General features: G+C 37.4%; 1 protein-coding gene across 1 annotated transcript in view; it reads right to left on the bottom strand.

Moving 5' to 3' along the window:
- cyfip1 (cytoplasmic FMR1 interacting protein 1) overlaps positions 1–19,107 on the bottom strand; it is a 65,569-nt gene that overhangs the window by 42,822 nt on the left and 3,640 nt on the right. The window contains exons 2-11 of the mRNA XM_007249104.4: positions 12,452–12,572; positions 12,209–12,298; positions 10,749–10,826; positions 10,532–10,633; positions 7,681–7,862; positions 4,086–4,182; positions 3,823–3,951; positions 3,123–3,227; positions 2,613–2,704; positions 1,332–1,449 (exon numbers count right to left, since the gene is read on the bottom strand). Of these exons, the coding sequence (XP_007249166.3) occupies positions 1,332–1,449; positions 2,613–2,704; positions 3,123–3,227; positions 3,823–3,951; positions 4,086–4,182; positions 7,681–7,862; positions 10,532–10,633; positions 10,749–10,826; positions 12,209–12,298; positions 12,452–12,568 (1,110 nt within the window). The 5' untranslated portion in view covers positions 12,569–12,572. The remainder of the gene's footprint in view (positions 1–1,331; positions 1,450–2,612; positions 2,705–3,122; positions 3,228–3,822; positions 3,952–4,085; positions 4,183–7,680; positions 7,863–10,531; positions 10,634–10,748; positions 10,827–12,208; positions 12,299–12,451; positions 12,573–19,107) is intronic.

Below are 19,107 nucleotides of genomic sequence, written 5' to 3' on the forward strand. Positions count from 1 at the left end.
TATAAGGGACAAGGCATATTAATGGGTTAAATAAAAAAACTTAATCAGTTTCTCTAGACAAACATTTTATTATTTTACGGTAAACAAGTTCCAGACAGAAGACATCCAGTAACTTGTCCCATCACTGCCACAGCAGGAGATGACGGAAGTGATGGCACCAATGTCTCTGTCTCTAGCCCTCTCTGTCTTTAGCAAAGTCCACTTGCTCTGGCTAGACATGTCTATGTGCTCTTCCATCCTTTCCATCACCTCCACACTCTCATTACTCATTACCCCAAATCGAACATCCTCAAAAAACCTTTAGGCTGCCTCCCACTTCGTATTTGCATAATTATCTATCTGAATGCTGATGCATGCAATTCTGGGTGGAAATTGAAATTTGCTCATATTCAGCAACAGAAACAAGAGGAATGGAACAAGAGGTATGAACATGTTATCAACAACAAGCAACCCAACAGCATATTGTATAAACATGTATATTATTTTAATTATTGCACATTCATCAGAGCCGTGCATATTGGTACAAATATTCTATCACAAAATTTAAAGCACTTTCTTGATACATAATATTTATCACAATGTTCTGACATGCAGACAAAATGCATGTGGCAGATATCTAAAAATTGCTGCACATCTTCCATTTAATCAGGATTAATTAAGCTTTTTATAATGAGATGTGAAGTTGTGTAAGTGTTTATTAAGTACATTAAGAAGATTTTTTTGATATGCTTAATAAAGCATATTGTTTCTAAGATCAGGGTACAGAAACATTGAGCTAAAACTGCAGTATTTATTAGCTGTCTAAGAAGCCAAAGCTAAGCTGTTTAGGTAGCATCTTTTTGTAAAACAACCCTCCAAAGACATGTTATGACAATCACAAGTGTGGGAAAGGAAGCAGGAATCATACATTTTACACTGGTTTGGTTCATTCAGATAACAGAAACATTCACACAAACTATCTTTGCAACTTGGCACAGAATTTAAGGGGAAATTATGGAAATGGTTCAATAATCTCCAACCTACGTAATCACCAGTCAGCATAAGCAGATCATTTGCACTTCTGTTCAGTTCAGTTCCAATCCTGAGGCACAATACGCTAATTAATTCTGAACAGCAAATATGTCCTTGGGCAAAATACCAAGTGGGCAAAAAAAGGGAAAAGAAGCGTCCCCTTGGAAATGAGGGTCAAGCCACAGCTGTGCCATGCTGCATTTGTTAGCATGGCTCCCCAAAGCCTAATGACAGGCCCATTACTACATTGTGAACTGGTTACATTTTCATGTTCTCAAAAGGAAAGGGAGGGAAAAAAAACAGCTCATCAGGGCACTCACCTCACTGTTGCTATAGCGAGCCAACTCAGAGATGAAGCGCATGTGATCATCTCGAATCTGAATCATCTGCTCACAGATATTATACTGAGGACTACTGCCGGCAGATGTGCATGACCATCTAGATGGAAAAGGTAAAAATATAAATAATGAAATTAAAATTAAAAACCATTGAAAATAATATATGCAAATATATTTTGTTTTGTTTTGTTAGATCACATTTTTTTATATATTTAACAGCACGACACCACCACTGAGAAACTGTTTTATTATTGAAGATAAAATGTATCTTTATTAAATTTAAAAATAGCAGATATTTAATAAATGTACAATTTAACCATGGGTTTTAATTGCACTGATACAATAACAAAAAGGAATTAATACTTTCACACTGATTCAACAGTTATGCCTTTATTTATAATCATTTATTGTAATTCCCACAGTAAACTACTTATAGGAGAAATTTGGTGTGAAATAGATTTGGTGAAACATGATAACGAATATAAACTTTTGTCTATGTGTTTCCCATCATTCAAAAACACATAGCTTTTAGCCGATGCTAGCTATTTTGAAATTAAGTCACAATAGGTCAATTGGAGAGCAAAAACAAATAGGTAGGACAGAGGAACAGATTGTAAAATGTATTCCGTGCAAATGCATAAATATTCTAGAGACAGTTTCAGCAACAGCAGGAATTCATGCATTTCCACATAAATAAATTTGCAAAAGTGGAGTTACTTTAAGCTTGATAATGGTGTAAAAATGATTACTTCTTTGCATGGACAACGCTATGCCCCACTCACTAGTAGTGTAAGCCTGTCTGAAGCATCTGGTAAAAGCTCTGTATTTTAGAATGCTGGGGGTAAATTATTGAATTATTTAACAAAGGTACAAAGGTTTGTACATGTTTCACAACACCAAGTCCATTTATTATCAGATTTCTCCTTTCTCCCATTTCCTGCTCCTGGGCTCCCATTATAGGCTTTAAATCACCAAAAATGACACTCCTTTTACATGCATTTTACAAACTGAGAGCAAAAAAAAGCATGTGAGTACACAGGTGCATTAGAGTAACATTACAGAACTTCACACAAACACGCATGTTATGCATGTTTCCTGTCTGCTTGGCAATAGTAATGAAGAAAGATAGAATGCAGTGCTATTACTGGTCAGTGGAGAATGATTCTGAAGCTGTTTCTTAATGCTATATAATGTTGCTTTAATAACATAATTAAAAATACAGTTAAATGATAACAACAAAGATATGTGGTTAAGAGGTCTCACCTGGACTTGTTTTCCTCAAAATGAGCACTGGTTTTGATGTAACGGGATAACTCAATCTGCATGTCTCCAAAGAGCGGCACCACCTGCAGTTGCTGCAGTTCACAGATAACAAAGAAACATTACATTTCAATAAGAATTCTCAATATTGAACACCTACAAAACTCCTGTAGACATTATAAAAAAAACAACTTCAAGAACGCTTGAATGTGTAATCTCTTGCTGCTGAGTTTGAGCTATGCTTCCTGCAATCTTGATTGTGATTTCTATGCCTCTACAAAGCGACCTTGAGTACGAGAAAGACTCAATAGAAATTAAATGTATTGTTATGATGATGAAATAGAAGGAGACTGATTTAAATGCTGTCAAGTCCATAATGACACTGCAGCGGTGATTATGAATGAAGTGGAATGAAGTGTTAGAAAATTAGAAACATTCTCTGGGGTTCTTTGTAATCTGTTGCATTGTCAAGGTTGTCCACATATATTTTAAAATGTACACACACACACACACCTTGAAAAACTTGTCAATCTTGGTGAGGTTGATTCTTTTCTTGGCATCCAGCTTGTAGATGTTGCTGTTAGTTCCATCCATTAGATACAAACCAAAGCCCATCACCTGGAAGACAGAATCAGAGTCAATAACAGCATTACAATCATTTTGGTATAAGAACATTAAAATTATACACTGATCAAGCATAGCATTTTGGCCACCTCCTTGTCTCTTCATATGATAACAGACTATAGTCCACCTGTTTCTCTGGATACTTTATTATCATGCTTTCACCCTGTCCTCTGTGGTCAGGACATTACAGGAACTTTAAGCTGTTAAGCTGATACACTTGGATCAGACAAAGCAGTGCTGCTGGAGTTTTTAAACACCTCAGTATCCTTTTTTAACTGAATAGTCCAACAACAGCGTCCTGTGGCAGCATCCTGAGGGCAGCATTCTGCGACCAGCGTCCTCCGACCAGCATCCTGTGGGCAGCGTCCTGTGATCACTAATAAAGGACTAGCGGACTCACACAAACGGCACATCAACAGATGAGCTTCTGCCCCTGATTTTTCATCTACAAGGTGGAGTAGCTATGCAGAGGTATCTAATAAATTAAATAGTGAGAGAACACAGTGCCGTGTCTGGGTGTATAAACAAGGAGGTGGTCATTATGCTGCGTTCAATTGGCGTATGACTTGTGTCTGGGAAACTGGCTTACTTTGAGCAGCATGTGTTTCTCACTGGGGGTCAGGTACATCTTGTTCTCATAGTAGTCCACACACAGGTTGACAATGTCAGCCAGCAGTTCTTCATAGCCGTTAATGACCTCTAGCTGCTGCTGCAGGGACTGAAACACACAACATAACAAAATAAACACACCGTTACTGGACACAGTTACACTCACATACTGGACATTTAAAAAAGATTCATTACTACACCAGCTAACTCCAGGCCAAAGTGCCAAATCCTGCAAAACTGTACCTGAGTGATCTTGTTATGATTGGCCAGGAACATGGACAGGTTCTGAGACTCCTGGATGGAGGACGGCTCAGACATTTTCCTCAGGAACTGGGCTGCACTATTGGATTAAAAATAAAACAAAAGACAGACTGTATTATTTAAACAGATACTAGAAAGAGCAGTCTAATGCATGCAAAGTATGTTTTTTATTATCTCTTATCACACAAATAAAAAAAAAACACATACTGACAGAAGACATTAGTTTTTAACATTATTAAGAGTGTTTAGCTTGTAAAAAAAAATCATATTACTAATGTCTAACTGTAAAGGAAGTCGTCAAGATCTTGTGAACTAGTCTGAAAAGCAAAAGCTTTTCCACAAAGCAGGCAAAGGCTTAAAGAGGTTTTCACACCTGGTTAAATCAGACTCTGGTTCATTTTCTCCCGCGGTGTGATTAACTTGGGCAAGTGTGAATACAGCACCCTTGGATGTGAAAAGTGTTTGCAGCAAAAAGTCTACCACAGCAGGCATTACTAAAGCCCAATCCCATTTCTCTTTTGTACCCCTACCCCTTGTCCATTAGCATCACCTATTATCTCAAAACTGAGTTAGAACTAAAACAACCCTTCCAAAGCTTAATACATTACCAAATTAAATTAATAAAAAGAACACTGTTAGCTATTTGCTAGTGTCTTGTTTAAATTTTCTTGTCCTATCTTAAATCATGAAGCAGCCTCAAGTGACAGAATGCAACTTCTGCACCATTTAAGGTGGACCGGGATATTCTGCTAGCTAACTAACATGTGTAGACGTACAGCTAGCAATTTTTCAAAGAAGCATAATGCATTAAAACTGCATTTAACTAAGATAATACAACAACTTCCTAAGAAAAGAGCACATTTGCAGATTTCTTTCTGAAAAAATCGCTGTTTAGTGGCCCTTGCAGCCCAAACAGTTCAATCTATCCCCTGTATCCGAACAAGAATTGGGACACCCAGGCCCTAGGGGTGAATCTGCAATACTGAGGGGAAGGGCAAAATGGTAGATGCAAGGGGAAAAATGGAACTGGACCTAAGACCTGAATGCAAAGGCATACCAGCACAGCCCACTTTAATGAAGTTGTTTTTTATAATATGAAACAGAGTTCTGTGTAACTATTGACATTATCTGAAAATATTGTGTTTTATATTTGAATACCAGTAGCTTTAGAAATTATGATTGGTTAATTAATTAATTAATGGCCTCTAAGCCATTATCAGTATTGCAAAATATGGTGATAGTATTCAGTATTGTAGTAAACCTTATATTATGCAGTCCTAACACAAACCTACAGCTTTTCAACCAGACATGCCTCTCGCATGTTCTTACTTGAGTCAAGTCATGAATAAGTTTGTGGCTAAAGGCAAGAATAAACAGAAGAGTGGGGCTGGGGAAGAAGGGTGAGAGATGAAGGGTGAGAGAATGAAAAGGAGAGGGCGAGAGAGGTAGCAAGTTGACAAGTTTGACCTTTCAGACTGAAAGCTTTGCGGGCAGTCTGATTTAAATAGAACTTTCATCCATGTGGAAGATTGCAGACAGCCATCACACTGACACACAGACAAACACACTATTCATGCACACTTGACAGGAAGCTCAGTAGATGATCCAAGCTATCCTTTCTACCCACTCTCTCTCTCATACTCACACACACACACATTTTTGTTTTATTAAAAACAATAATATATATATTAAACAACATAGGATTACTGTTCTTAAGTGTTGCATAAGAGGATTGCCTGACCTTAAATGTTCTACATTCGTAAAAAACTGTACTAATGTACCTATATGTAAAAGAGGAAATGCTCAGAGGGGAGTGGGAAGTATAGTGCTCAGAGAAAATCTGAGCAGCAGCTTGACTGCCATCTACAGGCCAAACATATCAGAAAGATGCACAAGAAAAGGCGTGTAAAGCATAGTGGCCAAGGATGATAAAAACATGATCAGGAGGGTAAAAGTGTAAGGGTTGAGGTGTGTCAAAAAAAAACTAAAAGGTTACTGCTTTTTCCTGCCAACACTAAAAAAAAAATCTTGATGTCTGTCCAAATACCAGAGGAGGTGGAGCTGCTCAAAATCCCCACCAAAGAAACTTCCAACCAAAGATATAAGAGTGCATGCTACATCAATTTACCCAATTATGTGAGCAAACCTACATCATTATCACAGATGTCAAAAATATTGATTTTTTTTCCTGTAGCTAGAAGTATATATACTAAAGTTTAAAATACTTCTGTAGAAGTTAAAGTATCAACTCGCTTTTTACTGAAAAAAAACTACTTAAAGTATAACAATAAAAGTAACGTAAAAACAAAAGCTCAGGCTGCGCCACAGGGTCCTATAGTGCCCTATAATAAAATACCAGAATTTAAAAAATGTATTATTATCATGATTCATTTTTAAGTGAATGACACCACTAATATAAATAGAATTTCATTTTTGCCCATCTAATATTGATATTTCTGCTAAATAAGTCTTAAACACTGAAATGCATCCAGCTGTATGTTTAGGGAAAATTTAGTAGTTTAAGCACATATAATGTTGTGCTCTTAATAAAGTGCCACAAAAAGCCTCACTGTTCCAAAGCCCCAAAAGGATGGAGCCTGTCATGGTAACAGTATGATAATGAAATTAATTATGTTGGCTGTTAAATAAATATGTTGTGTGAGTATTTATCGCTTTTTGTATTTTTTGGTTACAATTTTGAAAAAAGGTATCGAAAAAAATAATAATTTAGGCTTTGGTAACCAAATTTTAAACTGATGTGATGTGCAGGTGTGATGGATTGTGTATAAACCAACAGGAATGGGAATGTCGGAATAGTATATATTTATACTTCTCATCCAACAACAATCAAATTCACTCTATCCTGAGAGAGATTTATATGGATAGGTTTTTTTTTTACTTAAGTAAGATAAACAAGTATTTGTATACACCTCTGAGCATTATAAAAAATGGCTCTTCTGAACTAAAATGTAAAAGCATACAAAGGATAAGGACATTGTCTTTTTTATTTGGATACTAACTACATTAATACTACATTTTACAAAAAAAAATAAAATAAATAAAAGGAGCTTTATTTCGACTTTCCTCTTATCTTTTGTCTTATGTACCCTAATTGCATTCATGCAAACTTAAAATAATAATTCAAAAAAGATTTCTGGTTTGATACATAGTTTTCTATTGGAAGGGCTCAACTGCCATCATAACATACACAGAACATTCAGTCAGATTAATACTGTACTCTGTATCTCTTCAAACATTCACAATTAATGCAGCTATTAATGGACGGGATTGCAATATTAGTGTTGGCTCTGTGCAGCAGCTCTGATTGACTCAGGACTAACAAGGTGTGTTAAATTTTACTGTTGTGAAAGGCTCAGTTCTCTGTCCCATTTCCCCAGTTACTATAGTATTCCCTCTCTCTATTTCTCCTTTTCCTCTCCTTTCCACCCCAGCAGGAAGCAGTAGCAAAGGAGGGGGAGGGCAGCAGGAGTAAAAGAGGTTTCCGGACACACCCTGAGGGTGGTGGTGGATTCAAACAGAAACTGATGAGTGGACGTGACAGAGTGTGTGAATTTACCGCTTATATGCTGAGTGGTCGTTCTTAACGCTGCACTTCATGTTCTTGAGTTCATCCAGCACAGCAAACATGTTGATGAATTTTCCCAGAGTGAGCAGATAGGCCTCGGACACAAAGTCCTTCCTGCGCTCGGCGTGACACAGACGCCGCACCTCACCACAGAAACGATCGATCGCAGTACGCTATCAGAGGAAGGAGGGAGGGAGACAGAGAGAGACAGAGAGAGACAGAGAGAGAGAGAGAGAGAGAGAGAGAAAGAGAGACACAGAGAGAGAGGGAGAATAATGAATTACTGATATTTATATATTTTTAAAGATTCTAAAAGCATATATTCACTGATTTACTGCAAATAAGCCTGAACGGTCCTGTTAAAACACTAATACACACTAGTCAGCTCAGCTCAGACACAGTAATTCAGTGGACACGTGCTACACACATACACAAACTAAATGAAATAGTTTTGCTTGATGTTTTAAACTGCTGTCACAAGCTGTGTGATGTACTGTAGTAGTTAATTGGGATTATTTATGCTTTTTTGGAATTTAACAGTGAATTGTTGCTCCTTAGAAGCTTAGAACTTAGAACCAAGTACAGCATACCGTTTACTGTGATAAAATATTGGTATATTCCACAATTAATGTTTAATGTATAGTAGATTTATTTGTTTTTTAAGAATAATTAATTTCAAAAATTCATCAGCCTAGCAAATAATAAAATCATTATTTTATTGTTAATTTGTTGCCCTTTAACCACCCACCCCATTGTACTTTGTTAGGAAGAATACATATTTCATGAATCATTAATGCCTTTCCTGAGGATGTTGAAAAAATAATAATGCGAGGGAGAATGACAAATACAAACGCAAAAAAAGCTCATTTTCATTCATCATAAGCCGTTCTAGGGCACTATAAATATTAATACAGTGACTATTTGCAACATTATTTGATTTACATGTAATTGTGTGAGTCAGGTTGACATTTTAAGTGAATACTTAATCTTCTCTAATTAAAGACAGAGTAAAAGGCACTTTAAGGCTTATTAATATTTTATAATGCAGTATTCCAGATTCTGGAAATCACCATGTTTTAGGTTAAGCTAGTCTATGAGATGTATAAACATAATAGATACATACAGTTGTGGTCAAAAGTTTACATACACTTGTAAAAAAACATAATGTTATGGCTGTCTTGAGTTTTCAATAAGTTCTACAACTCTTATTTTTCTGTGATAGAGTGATCGGAACACATACATGTTTGTCACAAAAAACAGTCATAAAATTTGGTTCTTTCATAAATTTATTATGGGTCTGCTGAAAATGTCACCAAATCTGCTGGGTCAAAAATATACATACAGCAACAAAATTTGTCAATTTTGGTGATGTAGCGAGTTGTGTCAATCAAATTAGCTTCATGTCATGGCCTCTTCACTTCTTGTAAGTGATTCTGATTGACTACAGCTGTTGACTTCTCATGAGCCCATTTAAATAGGGCTCATTTGACCCAGTGATTAGACTCAGCTACAAAAGCTACAATGGGAAAGTCAAAGGAACTCAGTGTGGATCTGAAAAAGCGAATTATTGACTTGAACAAGTCAAGGAAGTCACTTGGAGCCATTTCAAAGCAGCTACAGGTCCCAAGAGCAACTGTGCAGACAATTATACGCAAGTATAAAGTGCATGGAACAGTTGTGTCACTGCCACGATCAGGAAGAAAACGCAAGCTATCACATGCTGCCGAGAGGAGATTGGTCAGGATGGTCAAGAGTCAACCAAGAATCACCAAGAAGCAGGTCTGCAAGGATTTGGAAGCTGATGGAACACAGGTGTCAGTCTCCACAGTCAAGCGTGTTTTACATCGCCATGGACTGAGAGGCTGCCGTGCAAGAAAGAAGCCCTTGCTCCAGAAAAGGCACCTTAAGACTCGGCTGAAGTTTGCTGCTGATCACATGGACAAAGATAAAACCTTCTGGAGGAAAGTTCTCTGGTCAGACGAAACAAAAATTGAGCTGTTTGGCCACAACACCCAGCAATATGTTTGGAGGAGAAAAGGTGAGGCCTTTAATCCCAGGAACACCATGCCTACTGTCAAGCATGGTGGTGGTAGTATTATGCTCTGGGGATGTTTTGCTGCCAGTGGAACTGGTTCTTTGCAGAAAGTAAATGGGATAATGAAGAAGGAGGATTACCTCCAAATTCTGCAGGAAAACATAAAACCATCAGCCCGAAGGTTGGGTCTTGGGCGCAGTTGGGTGTTCCAACAAGACAATGACCCAAAACACACATCAAAAGTGGTAAAGGAATGGCTAAACCAGGCTAGAATTAAGGTTTTAGAATGGCCTTCCCAAAGTCCTGACTTAAACCCCATTGAGAACATGTGGACAGTGCTAAAGAAACGGGTTCATGCAAGAAAACCATCACATTTAGCTGAACTGCACCAATTCTGTCAAGAAGAGGGGTCAAACATTCGACCTGAAGCTTGCCAGGAGCTTGTGGATGGCTACCAAAAGCGCCTAGTTGCCGAGAAAATGGCCAAGGGACATGTAACCAAATACTAATGTTGCTGTATGTATATTTTTGACCCAGCAGATTTGGTGACATTTTCAGCAGACCCATAATAAATTTATGAAAGAACCAAATTTTATGACTGTTTTTTGTGACAAACATGTATGTGTTCCGATCACTCTATCACAGAAAAATAAGAGTTGTAGAACTTATTGAAAACTCAAGACAGCCATAACATTATGTTTTTTTACAAGTGTATGTAAACTTTTGACCACAACTGTATACTATAGACTCTTTTTAAAACAGAGCTACAGCTGTCCCACACAGTGCACTGTGCAGCGGAGAGGTTACCTGGAAGTACATGAAGTTCATTAGCTTGGTGACCTCAGGCTCCAGCACCTCCACAGTCTTCTCATAGATCTCCACTCTGTTGGGCTGTTCATTGCACTTCACCTGAAAAAGGAGAAGAACAAATGCAGTGCAAAGCTTACAAATATGTCCTACAGAGCTCTGCATATGCAAGAGATGTGAGTATATGTGCCACATGTATTACTGTGTAATTTATTACCTGGGGGATGGCCCTGGAACAACTTCTCCACGTGTAGAGCATCACAGCATACTCCTGCCCCTCCTCCAGCATTACATTCTGTACACAGAGAGCTATAGTTATACACAGCACCACAACTAATATATTCACTAACATCCAGGTGTCTGACAATGCAAAAAACTACATCCACTAGAGGGCAGTTCAGAGCCCAAAGTCTCAGACAATAACAAACACCATGAGGGTAAAGGAGGTCATGATAAATATATATGTTTCAGGAATTTATTAAAGAAGCAGCAGTGAAGGATTCACCATATATATATTTTTTGACAGATGTACATATGTTTCTCCATTGGCAGTGGTTGTGTTTTGATTGAACAAAAAACCAACTAAAGCTATAACTAAAATTGATTTTAGTAGGCCTAAAATGACTCAGATAAAATGTTCACACATAATCTTTCACAGTAAATAATAGACTACTTTTAAGACAGAATAGCCCTATTACCATGATATGGATTTTTAATATCATGATATTTCTGTCACACGATATACTGTATACGATATAATATTGCCCACCCCTAATATATATATATATTGGGAGATATGACTTGATACGCTCTAAAGATTTTATATGCAGAGAAATGTCGATACACAATGATATGATTAACAACATATTTCCAGGTTAAAAAATTGTAGTTTTTGTAACTCCAAAAACACAGCATGCTGTTTAATAAAATACATACATATATTTAATAGCAATACATATATTTTAATAATACATATAAGATAACTGCATATTTAATGCTGGTTCTTATGCTGTTTCTTTAACAATGTTTCTCTTGTATATGTAACACAAGACTGTACCGAGATGAGTCATCTTTTAGGAAAATATGCAAATTCTATAACTTTTTTTTTTTCCAGGTACATTATTATGATGCATACATTTGTTATTTCTTGTATAAAACAGTTCTGTCAATATTTCTATCAATATTTACATTATATTGCCCATCCCCAAAACACATACACATTATTTCTTTTGTAGATGCTTGGTGATCTTGGTCTTTATTATGTATGTGTGCCATAGCAGTACACTCCATATATATTAAAGGCTCACACAGTGCCTTGTTCAAAACTAACCCCAAACACACTCTTACAGCAATTAGACCTTGCTAACAGAGCGCAGACAAGTTCTGGTCCAGTGCACTAAAGCACTGAAGCACACATTCATCACAGCACCATTCAGAACGGAGCTCTGAACTTGGCCAGGCTCTTCCAATCAAGGCAGGGAACAATGCAGGCCTCTTTCAGGTCCTCTTAGAACATTTCATCCCCCTAACAAGCTCCTTTGACCCAGCTGCCAGGGGCTTAGCACTGAAGTCTGGTTTGAATGGGCGAGGGGCTGAGGCACGGACAGAGCAGAGTAAATCAGCAGAAACTTAGCCTGGCAGGTTAATAACAGGACTGAAGAAGAGCTGGAGTCTTACCATGCTGGAGTGGACGGTGGCTTGCTCAATGTAGCGGGCGATGCCCGTCACAAAAGCATTGCGATCTTCAAAGTTGGTGTTGAAGTTCGGCTGTTGATGAACAAACACACACATATTATTAGCTTTTAGTAGCAAATCCCTACAAGTACCCTACTCTAGAAAAATAATTGGCTGGATCCATATATCACAACAGTGGAACACACAGTTATTGTTAATAAAATAATAATAGTGAAGGTGTGAGACCTGGTATATGATTGATGAGGGCAGGGGCTCGATGCAGGGCTGCTGGTCTGGAAGCGGAAGCTCTTCCAGCAGGTCCACATTGGACAGAGCATCCTCCAGAGTCACGGTGGCAGCCATGAGTCTACAAAGAAAAAAAATACAAAAATAATTAAGGCATTAAAGCAACACTAGAAATTTGGCATTTCTTCTCCTGGGCTCCGCCTTCATGCTTTAAGTCACCACTAAAGAAGATGTTTTCTGGATGAGCTGAGAGATACAAAATCATCAGTAAAATGGCCGTAATAGAAGCATGTGGACTGACATGAGTCATGAGTCATACACTCTAACAGGATTTTACACTATTTTGACTCATGTTTTGCAGGGTTATGCATGTTTTTAAAGCTGTTAGGGCAACAAAATGCTACACAGTGTTGCAGTAAACTAAGTTAGTCTAAACTAACCGGTAACTAGAGTGTCCAGATCACAGCCAGACATTAAGCAGTTCAACGTTTCCAAATCAATACTGTCTGAATCAACAGAACAATCAACAGAAAAAGCAATAAAAACTCTCAGGGTCAGAGTGTGCAGAGAAAAAAAGAAATGAGAAACCAATGCAAGAAATCTGTCTCATTTGAGCAAAAGGGGAAGGAGTCTTTGCAGAGCTACTACTTTCATTAAGCAGTTCCCAAAATGTCTAATACAGCTTAAAACAGAACAAACTGAATGACATTTCTTGACATCCATATACTTTTGCAAACTAGAATCATAGCAACTTTTATTGCTCAGCAATGTGGAACGTGTTACGTTCAGGTTTGAAACATTTAGTCCATTTCTAACAAAAAATGGTTCAGGAACCTGAGAAAGTTGGTTCACAGCTGGATTTTCACCGCAAACCATGATGACACCTGTGGGTGTGTCTAGAGTGTCTACAGCAAGGACTAATCACAAAATCTCTAGTGAGTCAGTCCACATCTACAACACTCATTAAAACAGCCCATTCTATAACTATCGAAGAGTTTTCCTAGAACCATATATCAAAGCCATGACTCTTTTACAGGGATGCACAATGATATTGAAATCACCTCTGTCTCTCTGTAACTTATAAATGTGTATATAGACACTGGCATCAGCAGATATGTACATGTGTAATATCGGTCAAAGGCATCGGCCCAGAATTTAAATCTGTCTATCCATATTCATTTATTAACCTGTGAAATGTGAGGTACTAAGCGTTCAATTCATAGATCTGAGTTAACAAGAGATGCACCTAAATAATAATACGCAACTGAAATGATTTAACCGTAAACTGCAAAAATGAATAAAAGACTAAACTGACACCAAAAAAGACAAATGTATTTTAAGCAATATTGTGTTTTGGCATGCTTAGTGTTCAATAAATATTTCTGAAAAGCTAAGCTAAGTAAACAAAACTGTAATAAACAAGCGCTGGATGTTAATCTACACAGGTTCTCTCCTAAAAATCTGGCTGAGTAAAGCATTTCTGAACTACAAAAAAAGCAAGTCAATTCATTTGTTTAGGCCATTTTGTTTATACAATTGTGAAACAAAATGGCAAAATCTATAAAACAACTGTTTAACTAGAACACAGTGCTATGGCTTTAGCTGTTAGCTAATTGTTAACTAACTATTGTCTTTTTCTTACTATAAGGTGCACTATCAATGAACGTCTTTTTTCTGGTCTATTTTCATACAAAAGGAGCACTGGATTATAAGGCGTATTTTAAGCGACATTATAAGGAACTTCTAATTCAGCAGGTCTCGCCGCTGGGTGGTGTTGGGGGGGTAGCTAAGTTAAGTAAAGCTAAGCTAAGCAAACAAAACTGTAATAAACAAAAACTTTCCTTTACCGTCAAACGAGCACTGGTTGTTAATTTACACAGATTCTCTCCTGAAAACTGTTAATCTGGGTGAGCAAAGCATTTCTGAACTACAAAAAAGCAAGTCAACTCATTTTATTAGGCCTTTTTGTTTATACAATTGTGAAAAAAAATGGAAAAGCCATAAAACAAGTGCTTAATTTCAGCGCATTTAAACTTTTACAAACTATTTTTCATAATCTTCAAACTATGTATGCAAACATATTTAGCAATAAGATGTGCAATACGGCCTACTAGCCATTTCTCAAACTAACCACAACATCAGAGGCAGGCAGCTCTCTACATTACACATAAGCTAGGCTAAGCGTCACAGTCTGCTAGCATACCAGTATAACAGAGGCAATTCAGCACTTGTGTAAAACAAGACTGGTCACATTATCAGACTCTGCTGGTGGCTTTTAATGTCTCATCTACCAATCCATTTCCTTTTATCACTCGTTTTTCGCTTACACTCCTAAAAACAGACTCACTTCTTTATTTGGAGACCTATAAGAGGAAATCCAACCAAAGAACCCACAAACCACTGTTTCCACGAGAAGGGTAATGCAGTCAACGAATAAACCTGAGACATCACGATAACAATTCACTGTGCAGCCCTACCACACAAACAGCTGCATCCACAGTGGCCTATGGCTTATGCTATCTTCGCTATTGTCTGTGGTTTATGGGATAACAGTCGAGACTCATCCCTACAGGTCACTTTTCTTCATGAAACAGAATAGTTGACGTCTGCAGCTGTCAGAGTGCAAAAGGAAGTACACTTCTACTTACAGATCCATTCACAGTTCCTCTTAAGCACCACATCATTTCTTCGCCCTCACACTTTACACTAGCCTCGACCAGACAAACCTTCTAATTATTTAAATATAATAGACATTTAACAAAACCACAATGCCTGTAGGATACAGGGCACCAGTGCGGTTAACGCTGTGGTTAATGTAGATCCAGATTAAGTCTAAGTATAGGCATCTATTCTCAGTTAAAGCTTTGCATCACTAAAGTTTAATCACTTTGATGCTTGTAAGCAATGCATATATTGAGATATTTTTGAATGATTGAGTCTAACTCCCCTCCCAAATTCTCCTGAGGGGGGGAAACATTTCCTAATATTGTCCATGAATGTTTGATGAGACACTCCTGACTGTGTGAGCAGGTTTGAAGCTTTATTTCTTCTAAAGAGATATGATTTGACACTCTTTTAGCTGAAAAATGTCAGTGCTATGGTTTTAGCTTTTAGCTAACATTATCTAGCAAAATAACTATCATATTTTTAAACTATAAGGTGCACAGAATTATAAGGAACACTATCAATGAACGTCTATTTTCTGGTCTATTTTCATACACAAGGCGCACCGGATTATAAGGCGCATTTTAACAGAAACTATGAGAAAGTTTTAAGTCAGCAGGTCTCACTTCTAGGTTGTGGTGGGAAGTCGCTAATTAAGTTAAGTAAAGCTAAGCTAAGAAAACAAAACTGTAATAAACAATGACTTTCTTTTAAAGTCAAACGAGCTCTGGATGTTAATCTTCACAGATTTTTTTCTGTTTATTTGAGGAAGTATATTTACAGTAAATTTAGATTCTTCATCACTAATTCTGGAGCATTAGCATTTGCGGCTAACTGCTAACGGTTAACAGCTAATGCCGCTACACACAGCGCTGCACTGTGGAACCCTGAGTGTTCCGGTAAGCAAGGGTGACATCAGCTAGCGGTTTGTCCCGCATAGCTTATCCCTATGAATGGTGACAGAGCTAGTGCTGTTCGCAGCTAATGCTAGCGCTGCTCCAGCAGTGGTAGCCGGGGTTAGGAGCAGGCTACAGGCTGATAATACTCACCTCTGAACTGTAAAATATCGGTAGCAGTGCTGTAGAACCAAACTGAAACTCCTGTGGCTTTACTGCTTCTTACAACCTGACTAGTAGAATTCATATAAAGGCGCACTGGAATAAAAGACGCCTTGACGATTTTGGGGAAAAATAAATGATTATAAGTGCGCCTTATAGTGCAAAAAACACGGTAAATAAAATGTCAATCTCTCAGACATAAGTTATCATCATCAGTACTCAGGTTAGTTGGTCAAAAAAACAGCTGTACTGAGCTGTTTGATACTCTGTGAATCAGTACTTAAGGATAGTTTAACAAGTGAGCTTCAGAAACCAACAGAACAAAAAAAACACCAATTTCTGTGTTCCGTTCACCAGTCACACAATAATTTTCATCTAAATGTTTATAAGGGGATTTTCAGTCAGAAAAATTGAGTGTGTTCTGTGGTGAACAGAAAGTTAGCCATCATGCTAGCTAAGATAAGTCCTCTGATTAGCTGCGCTAAACATCGTTTTATGGTCAGACTGGTAGTTTAACATTCACTGCATGTCTGAGTTAATGTGTGTGCAGTGTTTACTTAGTCTACATTAAACTTAAACTTTGCATTTGATTAATTTCAGGTTAAAAACAACTAAGATTTTTTTGGTATTGTAGATACATAAATACAGGACTTGAGCAGTTTACGCAAATACCTTCCCCCAGAAATGCCACATACCATAGAAATGTTTTGATGTGGTTTGAAAAAAGTGGATACAGCTCAACCCTGGTTTGGGAGCTTTAGATAAGAAGTAATCATCCCACAAAGACTCTACAGGTCTGGTCATGCAGGCCACATTGCAGATGGCAATTGATTTTTTGTTTATCGTTTTTGTAAATTTTGACTGGTGTTGATGTTACCTTTACTGTACATATCATAACATGCATTTAATCACATCAAATAAAAAATGTTTAGGAAGAATTTCAAAGCAAATGGTCATAAGTTGGTTCTAAATTTATTGAATGCCAGACTTTTATTTTTATTTATTTCAACACACATCTAAGAGGGTTAACAGAACAGCACTGTACTGATTGAGGTTTACTTTGGTTTGTGTTTGTTCAGAAATGTCCGGTCAAAGTCATATTCATGTTTGGTCATGTTTGAAGATGGCTGGGTAGTCAGCCGTGATGCAGCTTACACTTTCCTGGTTGCCATAGCCAACAGTCTATGGATTCCACTGTTTAGCTATATATATATATATATATATATATATATATATATATATATATATATATATATAGGAGGAGTTCTGATACATGCACTCAGAGACTAAACACAACACACAAGAGTACGTTATTCAGCCTGACATTTTCCAAGGGAATGGAATTGAAAAACACACACAAATGGGGAAAAAAAGACTCAGAGAACCCCATGTAACAGAGAGACTTTCTTTAGGACCCCACGTTAATTTATTCCTATCTGAAGGTGGATTGCAACACATAAAAGTCTCCATCATTGCCAATATTTCTAGTAATAGACTGTTTCTGTTTTGTTTGCCCATTGTGCGACAGACATTCACCTTCCAGAATATTCTAAAATTGTCAACATGAGAATTGTAATGTTTGTGAGTTTGCTTAAGGGTGTTTCCACACTCGTTCCAAATAAATGAGTCCACACCCACAATCGATTTTGTGGGAGGGACTAATTATAATTTACTGCTTTTAATACACATAGTAAGAAACAGCATTTCTGAGATGCTTGACATTTCACAGTTTGTAGAGGCTTCTCAAACACAAGGTGCAGGGCATGTTTGGGATGATTTTTATCCATGAATGATATTTAACATGCTGTCAGTACACACCCATAACATCAACAATACAGTAAAAGTAAACTCACGTACTATTATTTACTAGGATACACTGATGAGTGTATATCCTAAGAAAATGCAATAAGCTAGAGCACAAGTTACAAAATGAACCAACCACACAACCTCACACACCGCACCAGGACTGGATAGTATTCACACCTGCAGTGGACCACACCACAGTCTGAGCAAAACAATTTCAGGAGGACCTGTTCTGGAACCCTGCCGAGCTTCAAAGAAGATTTCACACTTGACCACATGTACCGAACGCGCAGGGCAAGCGTTCCTGTGTCCGGAAAAGAACGAAAGCATGTTTGCTATTAGTGTTGTGACCTTAAGAATGATTACACTACAGAAACTGCACTACAGTACAACTGTATAATCACCGACAACAAAAACAGCCAGCAGAGGAAGTATGACAGAAGTGATAAAGCTATGATCTTGAATAGACATCTCTATTTCCACATGACTATGTACAGAGATAACACATGTGGGAGCTTCCTGTGTCAATCAAATGATTCCAAATATAATCCTAAAAAAGTAACAAAAAAAAGTGTCAATTTTAAAAAAAGTTTTGGCCTTCTGTCCACACAATAATGGTGTTTTCAGTCACTGAAAACGGAGTTTTTCCCAAAACACCTTCGAAGGTGGAGATTTTTGAAAATACTGTCCGTGTGGATGAAGATATTTTTTAAATCGAAGACAAAAACCTCCAATTTTAAAAATATCCGGATTCATGTGGCCGGGCCTTAGCCTTATATAAATCACATTAATGCCAATACATCAGGTACATACAACTGTGTTTTGATAACCTTGCAATATTAGACTATTTGAAATTTAAAACAGAATTAATAGAACAGCAACAACATATCCCAATTGTCCAATTCAATCACTAAAAGGAACAACCATGATAATTCCATCTTACTTCCTGGACCCAGATTAAATCTAAGACTGAATTTAAGAGGATTCTAAAATGATGAGTCATCCAGGGCACTGAAGTTTAGTCCAAGATTAGGCTTTATCCATGTCTAAGAAACTGGCCTTTTAACACTGACAGAGATAAGCAGCCTAAAGACATGGACTAAAAAGCCCGCCTGCTTTAGACTGATAGCC

This window comes from Astyanax mexicanus, chromosome 5, assembly GCF_023375975.1.
Source record: "Astyanax mexicanus isolate ESR-SI-001 chromosome 5, AstMex3_surface, whole genome shotgun sequence".
NCBI lineage: Eukaryota > Metazoa > Chordata > Actinopteri > Characiformes > Acestrorhamphidae > Astyanax > Astyanax mexicanus.